We start from the raw sequence: 11,016 nt of genomic DNA, 5'->3' as shown, positions 1-11,016 counted from the left end.
AAGAGGCTTCCTTTAGTTCACCCATGGTCCTTCTGAAGTGGGCATCCTGTGTCCTCATCCCCTCCTTGGGGCAAGGTGGGGTGCAGAGCTGGCAGCTCGGGAAGCCGGGCTCGGCCTCTGCGGCTCCCAGCCTCCGGGGTGATGCGCTGACACCAAGACCCTTGTCCTGCCGATGCCGAGCGCTGAGCAAACGGAGCAAGGGGTTCCTCTGGCCCCAGGGCTGGGATCAACACCCAGCACCCCAACACAGAGCTGCAAGAAAATACTCCAGGGATTTCAATGCATGGACCAGGAGGCAGCTGGCAGCGGTGGCCTGCAGGAAGAGGGGGCTGCACGAGAGCTGTTCGGAGCCTGTGTGCCACCTCGTGTGGCTGGAGGCTTGACCATGCTGTGAGCCCCAGCATGGACCACGCGAATCTCTAGCTTTGCAGCCATGCCTCTCCTCCAGCACGGCGCAGGGGAATTGTCTCTGCTCGGGGAGGGAGCAGCTGGAGGATGTGAGCGGGCAAGGGGATGAGCAGGATGCGGGCAAGGCTTTCCTTCCATGTCTTCCCGCTAATGGAAACCAGGAGCTGTGCAACCTCAGAGTGCAGCAGTGCCTTGTGAAAGCAGCATTGCAGAACTGTCTGGGTGTCCTCCAGGCAGTGCGGCCCCTTCGCTGGGATTCCCTGGGAAGATGGATGACGGTGGCAGGGGCCAAGGCATGGAGATGACAGAGTTCTGGCTTCAACAAGGGCTGTGTCTGGCCTAGGTGGGATGCCTTCGCCTCCAAGTGGGAAGCATTAGGTTTGGACTTTGTTCCAAGTGAGTATGTGGTATATGCAGCAGCTCCCTGGACTTCCCACCTCTCTGCCCTGAGTTTTGGTTTTATTTTCTTAAGGACAGTGCAGGGCAGGAGGTCTCCTGCCAACCAAATTCTTGTTTGAATGAGATGTTGACAGCTTGATTGCAAAGTGTTGCTGTGAGGTAGTATTTGCCCTCCCAAGGGGCAAATGTGATGGTGCATCCCAGTGCCAGAGGTCTGTCTCCCGTTGCATTTAGCTGCTGGAGCTCTTTTTCCCCACCTGAGTCTATTCCTGTCTCTCCCTTGCAGTCTCAAACAATGAACTACGTGGGGCAGCTTGCTGAGACCGTCTTCGTCACGGTGAAGGAGCTGTACCGGGGTCTCAACCCTGCCACCCTGACGGGCTGCATCGATGTGGTCGTGGTGAGGCAGCCCGATAACTCCTTCCAGTGCTCCCCATTTCACGTGCGCTTTGGGAAGCTGGGCGTGCTGCGCTCCAGGGAGAAGGTGGTGAGTGGTGCCTGCCCTGGGACTGTGCTTCCTCTCTGGTGTCTCCAGAGCTAGGATCTTCCATAACTTGTGGGTTATGGAACTTTGAGGGGAATGGGAGCCCTGCTGAAAGGGGTGCTTGGTGACCTTTGGAGGGGATGTACCAAATGGAATCTATCCTCTTCCTGGGAGGACTGTGCTTCCCAGGAAGATTGGGAGCAGTCCCTTGCCTCAAAGGCTGGGTGGCTGTCAGTGCTGTGAGCACCCCGACCCGTCCCCTCCCTGGGGACGTGCCTTCCTGCACACCGATGGCGAGTGGGTTCAGATGGACAGGCTGCTTCTGTCCCTTGCCAGGTTGACATTGAAATCAATGGGGAGCCTGTGGACCTGCACATGAAGCTGGGAGACAATGGGGAGGCCTTCTTCGTCCAGGAGTCGGAGGAAAATGAGGTTTGTGAGGAAGAGGTGCTGCTGGTCTGTGTCCTGCTTGTGACCACCTGGAAGTGCAGGCTTGAGGTGGAAGGACCACGTTTGGACTTCTCTTCACCCCCAGGGTGACTCCATTTCCCCTTCTGATGTTTTGTGTGTCTGGAAAGGTTCCTACTCAAAGGACCTTGTAACCAGTGTGGAAGATCTGGACAGTGGAGCACCCTGAAGGAGCATTAGACCAAATATCTGCACCCCAGCCTGTCCTTCCTCCCTGGGCATGGCTGCTGGCCAGCCAGGCAGATATCTCGGAGCTTGGCCTCTTAGGGGATCTTGTGACAGCGATGAGAGTGAGCCAGATGCTGTGGCAGGCTGCCCGCTCTACTGGGAAGCAGGATGAGACTAGCTGTGGCTTCCAGAAGCCTTGGCAGCTCTCTCCCAGTCGGACTTGTGGTTGCTGCTAGCTTGGGCTGACTTTGAGAGCAGGGAGAGGGCCTTAGAGCTGAATGCCATTTGCAGCCATTGTAATTCTGGTCTCGTGGTGCCATCTCCTGCCTGCCTCTCCTTGTCTGAGTTGAAGATGTCTTTAGCTTGTGGCTGGATAACTCTGTGTTTGTGTTTTGGGGTTGTTTTACTCACGTGTTGCACGTATAAAACCTTTCCTTTTGGGCCAAGCCACAAAACCACCCCCAAGCTGAGGGCTCAGCTGCGTTGGTTGTGCTGGTGGCATATGGTGAATAGACAAGAGTCATGAACTACCAGGCTGGAAAAGAGGGTGCTGGAGCTGATGGGCTCTTCCATCCCTGCTGCAGGGCAGCATCCCCTCCCGCCTCTGCACGTCCCCCATCCCCAGGGATGCTGCTCAGCCCTCTCATGGGCAGGAGGCCTCTGGTGCTGAAGCAACCCTGCGCAAGAGGAGGCGACGCAGGAGGAAGCCCAAGCGGAAGGAGGCATCGGACTCCGAGATGGAAGGCTGTGAGGAGACCAAAAGCGAGATGTCCGTGGAGGAGCCGTGCAAGCTGCCAGCCCCGAGGTGAGTGGCTTGGTCCAGAAAGGGTGGTGCGGTGGGTCAAGCCTGTAGGTTCGCTTGATGATGCCCAGTACTACTGAAACGTGGGGATAGTGTTTCCAGTTGGACCCCAGCCTCTTGTGGAGTAGAAAGCCAGTGGAAATGGTGAAGTTGGGTATTGCCAGCTTTCCAGGTGAGGAGGCTGGTGCCTGAGAATAGCATAACTGACCTCTTTCCTCCTTTGCAGTGATTCAGGGCATTTCTCCTTTGCTGATATCCCCAGGGAAGAAACCGGGTCGCTGCAGTCCCCAGAGATTCACCCTTACTCTGACGGGGAGCTGGCTGCTGTGGACAGGTAATGGGCAGAGCCAAGTGATCTGCTTGGCCTTGAGAGCAGGGGATGTGCCTTGTGGCTGGGAAGGTGGTAAGGAAAAGGGATCTGGGGGTGTCAGGAGAGGAGGGTTTTCCTGGCCTGATGTGGTGTGGCTGGAGGAAAGCTCGGAGAAAATGAGGGACACTTCTGACCATGGTTGCAGATGCAAGAAGCCTGTGTGCACCCTCTGCTGCTGAGCTGCTTCTGGACAGGCAGTGGCACAACTTCTGGACAACTGTAGGGTAGATGAGGTCCAACATTCCCTTCTCTTCTTGTAGCCCCACCCTGAGCCATCCATCTTCTCCCAAAAGTGACTCTGAGCTGGAGATCAGGCCACAGGAGAGTTTTGGTTTAGGGGCTGAATCCCATGTGCAGTGGACCTGGGGAAGGCTCCCTCAGGTGAGTCCCTGTTCTTGCTCTTCTCTAGCAGCTGGTGGGAAGGGGGTATCTGAAAGGCCTGCAGAAAGCGTAGGAGGCTGTAGCCAGGCAGCCTTAGAGGACTTGTCCTCTTCTGCCTGATGATTTGGGCAACTTCCTGTCCTCAAACCTGTTCCTCTGCTTTCTTTGAGGTGAATAAATCAGAACGAGTTGAACCAGCCAAGTCTACAACGACCTTTGCTACTGCAGCAACTACTGTCTCTGCGACACTGGTCCCAGTGGATAAGGCAACTCATCTTGTTGCTACCTCTGAAGGTTTGGGAGGAGGCCCAAGCACAGGGGGACATCAGGGTGCACCTTGTTCCTCTGCCATGTCTGTTGTTGAGCCAATGCCTACACCCCGGGATGGGAATGGCCTCCCCAGGCTGAAGGACATCCCCAGTGCTGTGGGGGCAGAGAACTTGTTGGAGGCCACCTCAGCCCCACAAGAGAAACAGGAGGGAGGCGGCAGTGTTATGCCAGAGGTTCAGCCGGATGTGGAGCCCTTTGAGGGAGCTGCTGCTCTGAGGCAGGTGGGCTTGGAGGGCCCTGAGCCCCAGCCGGAAAGCCAGAGGAGACAAGGTGAGTGAATGACTGCTGCTGGAAGCAGTGTTTGAGCCTGGAGATGTGTCTAACTTGGATGAGAGGTTGGGTTGTTCATTCAGTGTAACTCCTTCGTGACTGCCCTGAGTGCTCAAGGTGTGACATGTTTGCTTTGCCCTCTCCATGTGCTCCCAGCTCCTTCCCTTTGAAGAGACATTCCTCAGGTTTCCTCCTCTCAGTGACCACCCAGCTCCCCAGGGAGGCTTTCTTGCCTTACATTTCCTGAAATCCATCCTTGGATGTCTCTGCTTCCGCATGCTTAGAAGATTTCTCAGCAGCGTAGACCATTCGTTAACTTGAAGTGTCTGGCAGCACCTGGCTTGACTTGTGTCTTCACCCTGAGCATGCCAAGCCAGGTGGAAAATTGCACAGAGCATGTGCAAAATTGCAAAACATGTGTATGTCTCTCTTGACAGTGTATTTGAAGACTCTTGTGTTACCTGTCCTAACCAACCTTGCTCTCCCAGCCAGCATAAATTCAGAACAAAGTTGTCTCCCTGAAGAAGAGATGCTTGGGATTCCTCATTGTACAAAGAGGGAGATCACAAAATGTTATCTTGCATGGTGCTAACTTCAAGTGGTGCCTTCAGACTGTCATAGCAGGACTTTGGCCTGTCCTTTGTGTCCTTTTGGCAAGTGGTCTTATGCCAGTGCAGGTATCTTGAGGAACTTCTGTTGCCATTGATTTAAAGCAGCTTTTCAAGCAGGAAAAGAGATGCCCTCTTTATATCATATACAAATATAATAGAGGAAAATGCTGTTGGTGCTCTTGACTAGATGCTGAGATGGTTGGGAAGGTGATTCAGCTAAGCTCTCTCCCTTCTGTCTATGCATTGAGGATCCGTCAAAAGACACCCTCACTTGGGTCCCAGTGACGTTTACCTGGAAGACCTCTCCAACCTGGATGAGGAGCAGGTGGCTCTCTATTTCCCCAGAAGGTATGGGTTGCCCCAGCTGGCCAAGCTCAGACCTTCTTGAGCAGCTCCCTTACAGCAAAGGATGGAGACATGTCTAAAACTATTGCCTGATGTTACCACTGTTTCTTCTCTTGCTGGTAGTGACACGGAGCAGAGTTCAAAGCCTGTGGCAGACTCCAGCACCCCTCTGTGTGTCCAGCTGCCGTCTGACTTGCGTGCTGACAGCCCCATGGACTCCGACTCAGATGTGGTGCCCGCAATCGCCCTGTCGCTGTGCGGAGGCCTGGCAGGCAGCAGGCAGATCTCTCGCGGTAGGTAGGAGGGGAGGGGGAATCTGCTGTCCTGAAATCCATTATGTACACCAGCGGCATGACATAGCCTCTGTCCTATCAGAGAAGTTCATGGAGCACATGGTCTCCTACGAGCAGTTTGCTGAGAATCCGGGACTCATCGATGATCCGAACCTGGTGATACTGATCAACAAAAAGTGAGTGGTCTGCTCATCCTGCTGCTTTATCCCAAGATGACCAGTGTGGCCCCTTTGTCCCTACAGAAACACTCCTGTAGGAGTATGACTCCATCCCAGACAATGGTTATACCACAGTAGCTGTGGGAGGGGACCTTCGAGCCGTGGTGCAGGATGGTGATCTGGAAACAGCCCTCTCTCCAGGGTTGCTAATGTTCCCATCCCTCTTGCTTCTTCTAGGTATTACAATTGGGCAGTGGCTGCTCCGATGGTCCTGTCCCTGCAGGCTTTTCAGAGGAACATTCCTGAGGTCAGTGGCACAACACATTTACTGGCCGTGCTTCTTGGCAGGGCTTGCAGCCCCACTGCACTCTTCAAGAGGCCAAGTTGCCTATCTAGGGTTGTGGCAGTCTGGGGTAGAGCTGAACATCACTCCAGCCCACAAACCCTGAAGTCTGTCCTTTCCCCAAGAGGGTATCTCAGGGTGGCTTTTTGATACCTGGAGAGCAGAGACTTCCTTATCAAAAATCTCCTCTTCTGATGGTTGTATCTCTGCAAGGCTGGCCAGAGCCAGGGGCCCTGGTGGTCTGGAGGATTTGGGACTTCATGAGCCTGCTCCAGGGCTCTGTGGATCTGGCTGGGATTGCATGGAATAAAGCATCCAGATCTCTTTTCTTCAAGCTGCATGAAGGGAACAAATCATTGTACCCTTCACCCCAAAACCGTTTTGGCTCACAATGTGGCAGGAGTCACATCTTATCCTGTGACTTTGCAAAGGAAACCCTACCTGTATAAGGGTCTCTTTAGCCTGTTGGCAAGCTGAGCCTCCCTGGGCTGAGGACTGACTTCATCCCACGTTCACAGAGCACCATCAACCGACTGGTGAAGGAGAAGATGCCCAAGAAAGGCAGTAGGTGGTGGTTCTCCTGGAGGAGGAGAGAATTCCCAGCAGAGGAGGTGATTGCAGTGGTGGCTGTGACAACCGTGTCCCCAGGGCACAGGAGTCATTCTGGTGGCTGGCAGGGGTTGCGGGTAGGAGAACAGCAGCATCCTGGGGATGGCAAGAATTACAAGAATGGCCAGAGGGACCTGGTGGCAAGTTGACTTCTGCAGGCTGTTGCCATCCCCTCAGGTCTGTTAATGCCCGAGCAGTGTTACTAATAACTGGTAATGTGGTAATACAGGAAAAGTGGACCTTGTCCCCCTCGTGCTGCAGCCCAGGCACCATGTGTGCTTGCTGGTCTCCCTGCCCCATCACAACACCAGGTTGTGGTCCCTCCTCCATGGGGCACAATCCTCATGAAGGTGGGGGGGGGTGCATTGCCACCTCTTTTCTGGTATCCAAGAGGCAGAAAAGCAAAGCAGCCCCTGCTCCTGCCCTTGGCACTGCAGTGCTGATGACACCACTCTCTGCCTGCAGCAGTCGAGGCCGGGGAAAGCCAATGTGGGGACACTACAGCATGACTCTGCTCAGCAGGGGTGAGTGCCTCCCTCCCAGACTGCCTTTAGGAGTCTGTGCATGCTCTTGAGCTCTTCTCCTATATGACTAGTTATTCCCAAGTTTACCTAATGTATGAGGGCAGAAAGCTCTGTTAAAGCTCTGGCTGACCTCAGTCCAGCCAAGCACCTCTGTGGCTGTTTTCTGGTGGGTCGGTTGTCCTGGGTCCCCTCCAGATATCCCCTGGTGCTCATGGGGAAAGCTGTGGTGTGCAGAGTAAAGCCAGTGTGCTCTTCCCTCCCTTGTGTAGGGAGGAGGAGGTGTCATTCAGTGACGATGAGCCTCTGCACCCTGAGGATGTGTTGGCAGTGGATGCCCCTGCACAGAAATCTCAGCCAACCTACAAGAAATCGCTACGACTCTCCTCTGAACAAATTGTATGTACTTCACTCCTCCTTCACTGTCTGCTTGTGTGCGTAGGGGCGAGACAACCCTTAAACAGGGATCTCTCTACGCCTGACCTCATGGTTCTATAGGGCATCTAAGTATTTTGCCCTGGGTGGCCACCCTGTAGAGGCTTGGGGTCTCTGGTCTGGCCTGTGGTAAGCCTTGGACTGGTATGAATTGGTACTGGTGTACCACTCCTGTTCCCCCTCTACCACAGGAAAGGCTGAATCTGCAGGATGGCCCCAACGAGGTGGCATTCAGTGTGACAACTCAGTACCAGGGCACGTGCCGCTGTGAGGCCACAATCTACCTGTGGAACTGGGATGACAAGGTGGTGATCTCGGACATCGACGGCACTATCACGAAGTAAAGGGCCTTTCACCCACCCCATAATGCTGCTCCCCCTGCCCCATTAGGGGAAAAAGTCCTTTCAAGGCTTGCATAAGCACCCAGAAGAGACCACAAACCACATCGTCTTCTGGATACCTGCCAGGCTGGGTCAGCCTAACCTGGTCTCCTTTCCTTCTAGGTCTGATGCTCTTGGGCACATCTTGCCTCATCTGGGAAAAGACTGGACTCATCATGGGATTGCTAAGCTCTTCCACAAAATCCACCTGTAGGTGTTGGATCAACTGAGGCCAAGGGGAAGTGGGAGGATGATGGAGGAGAAGATGAGTGGGAGCCAGTCAGGGCTCCTTAATCACAGATGCTGGTCAAAATAGCCTAATTCTCTGCCGTCCGTGATGGTTGATGCTTGCTGTACCGCCTAGATGTTGTTGGCCTTCAGCTCCGGCCCTGGCACCCTGTGGCCACTAAGAGGCACTGTGGGCTCGCGGATGGCTCGTCCCGGCCCCGAGGGGGCGGACACGGGGCTCCCACTCCCGCGGGGCTGCGGGTGCGGGGCTGTGGCTGCCCTCGCTGACACCTCGGCTGTCTCTTGCCACCTTCGATCCCGCAAGAGCACCATGCCCCGCTTCCCCCCCCAGCCGTGCCGGCCGCCTGGGGGGCTGCGGGGAATGTCCCCAACCACACAGAGCCTGCATGGTCTGATAAAGGTGCTGGCCTGGAGGTCCCATCCGGCTGCACGGGTACCAAGCAGGAAAGGGTGCTTTGCAGCCAGGATGAGTGTGCGGCTGCTGGGAAGGGCCTGGAGGGTGGTACAGGGTCCCCCTCCAGTGCTGCTTCCCAGCAGTGGGGCAGATGGGGATCTGGTTTAGCCTGGGTCTTCTCTGGGCAAGTGAGTCTCATTGTTTGTGGAGCCACCTTGCTTGCTGAAGGTGTGAACAGACTTTGGGTGTAGGCCAGGTATTCAGTCTCATCCCCCTTCCTCCTCGGAGCAGGAGTGGGAGGACACCTTGCCCAGGGCACAGCTTGGAGGGGTTCCCTGTGCTCTCTCTAGGAATGGCTACAAGTTCCTCTACTGCTCAGCCAGAGCGATTGGCATGGCACACATCACCAAAGGCTACCTCAAATGGGTCAATGAGCAAGGCTGTGCCCTCCCCAAGGGCCCCATCCTGCTCGCCCCCAGCAGCCTCTTTTCTGCCTTCCACAGGTACTGTGTCCTCTCCTCTTTCCCAGCCCTGTACCTCCTGTGTCCCTGGGGACAGCACCCACCTTCCTCAGCCAAATGCTGAGGGATGTCACAGCTTTAAACTTGTTCTGGCCTCCTTGGTGCAGGATGCCTTTCATGGGAGGGCAGGCAGTTCTCCTGTTGCCTCGCTGGAGCTTCATGGTGAAGCCCCTGCAATGGACAAAATTACTTTTGCCCTTCAAATCACTTCTGAAGATAGTCCTGGCTGGCTGATGCCACTACCTTCTGATCTGTACGTGTGTCTTGTGCTGCAGGGAGGTGATCGAGAAGAAGCCAGAGGTGTTCAAGATCGCCTGCTTGATGGACATCAAAAACCTGTTTGCCACAAAGCTGCCCTTCTATGCAGCTTTTGGCAACCGAGCAAATGTGAGTGGGTGTTCTGGGGAGGAGGGAGGGCTCAGGCTGGGGCAGTGGTGGTGCCGCCTTCCTGCAGCTCTCACACCTTGCTGGCCTTCCTCGGGCAGGACGTCTATGCTTACAAGCAAGTGGGCCTGCCAGAGAGCCGCATATTCACGGTCAACCCCAAGGGAGAGCTGATCCAGGAGCTCATGAAGAACCACAAGTCAACGTAAGCAACCTGCTTGTTCCTTGGCACCTTTGGGTTAACCTGGCTTTAACCCAGAGAAGCATTTCATGGGGTAGAAAAGCAAACAAAACCCCAATGACCCTAATGCAACTTCTTCCTTACCCCCATAGGTATGAGCGGCTGTCGGAGGTGGTGGAGCTGATTTTCCCTCCCCTGGGGCACAGTGGGCACGTCGCTCTGGTGTGTCCAGAGTTCAGCCACTTTGCCTACTGGAGACCTCCGCTGCCCGCTGTTGACTTGGATGTCTTCTCCTGACCCTATTACCTGTGGATACCTGACCCAGGGCCCTCCTGTGTGTCCTCTGCCAGGACTGGATGCTCCAGATGCATCTCCTCCTCCCTGTTTGCTGCTCTGGCATTTTGCACTTCTAATACGGGTCATGTTCTGCACTAGAAATACCCCTTCTCAGGGGACCAAAGAGGGGAGAGAGGGAGCTCTGACTCTACAAAAACTCCATTCCTGTAAGCTGGATCTCTTCTTAATGTTCTTAACACCTTTTTTTAAAGGTGGTGGTGGTGGGTCACTGTCACTTATTGATGAGCCTCTGGCATAGCTATTGCTACCTCCAGTATGACCAGTGTTCCCAGACAGCCCAGCTACCTGCAGCTTGGTAGGTGATGCAGTGAAGCTGTCCTGTGGCTTAACAACTCGTTAAGGTGGATGGAAGCTGTTGGGGTTTTGAGTGTTCTTCACTATTAGCAATAATAAATAGTGCCTTAATCCAGGCTGCCTCTTGTCTGCTGTAGCCCTGGGCCTGGAAGTGTCCTTCTACAAACATGGCTGGGTTTATCCCGCTGAAGTGTCCTGCTAAGGGGGTCTTGGTGGAGATGGGGGCAGGACCTGCAGCTTCTGGGGCCTGTGGATGCCTGCACTAAAAAAGGACTTTTTTTCTCATCTCTTACTTTCAGGTAATGCTGCAAAACTGACTTGATACAGGCAGCAAAGCCTGGCTTTATGGGTGTGTGCATGGGGCTGAATCTCTCCTGTGCCGGCAGCCTGTCAGAGTCTTGGGCCAGGGCAGGAGCTTAGTCCTGTGGCTCTCTGGGAGCGTTGAAGGAAAGCTCAGCTGCCCTGGAGTGGGGTTGGTGCCCCTGCTCTGGGAGCTCTTAGCTGTAATTGCATAAAGTAAAAGGGCCAGGGCCACTGCTGGCTCCTTCCTCCAGTCCGGCCCCCAGCTTCTCCTTCCCTGACCGCTGTCTGTGAGTGTAAATCATCTCTTTCTAGCCTGCCTGCCAGGAGCGTTGTGTTCAAACTCTAGCTCCGGGTGTTACGCTGCTTTTCCTGAAGCCACACAAGTCATTTTGATCCTGGAAACCTCAGCAAGAAATACTTTATTTTTTTTTTTTCCTTTCCCATACAAACAGTCTTTCAGCTTTTAAAATCTGAACAAATGTACAGGGTTTTAAAAACAATAAACCACAAGCTCAGTTGTCAACTGCCTTGGAAAGCTGCCTGTGCAAGGACAACCCT

The 11,016-nt window shown here is 54.6% G+C and overlaps 1 protein-coding gene across 1 annotated transcript; it reads left to right on the top strand.

Moving 5' to 3' along the window:
* Nucleotides 1-1,102: 1,102 nt before the first annotated feature.
* Nucleotides 1,103-9,801, top strand: LPIN3 (lipin 3). Its single transcript, XM_010296849.1, has 19 exons — nt 1,103-1,294; nt 1,628-1,723; nt 2,512-2,732; nt 2,956-3,063; nt 3,360-3,480; nt 4,032-4,080; nt 4,940-5,039; nt 5,160-5,329; nt 5,412-5,505; nt 5,725-5,794; nt 6,349-6,479; nt 6,959-6,967; nt 7,233-7,359; nt 7,587-7,735; nt 7,899-7,985; nt 8,769-8,921; nt 9,215-9,326; nt 9,425-9,528; nt 9,657-9,801. The coding sequence occupies exons 1-19, from the start codon at nt 1,103-1,105 to the stop codon at nt 9,799-9,801; spliced, it is 2,238 nt and encodes a 745-aa protein (XP_010295151.1).
* Nucleotides 9,802-11,016: the final 1,215 nt, after the last annotated feature.

The sequence above is a fragment of the Phaethon lepturus genome, unplaced genomic scaffold, assembly GCF_000687285.1.
Source record: "Phaethon lepturus isolate BGI_N335 unplaced genomic scaffold, ASM68728v1 scaffold24561, whole genome shotgun sequence".
Lineage (NCBI taxonomy): Eukaryota > Metazoa > Chordata > Aves > Phaethontiformes > Phaethontidae > Phaethon > Phaethon lepturus.
This window is presented reverse-complemented; position numbering and strand designations above follow the sequence as displayed.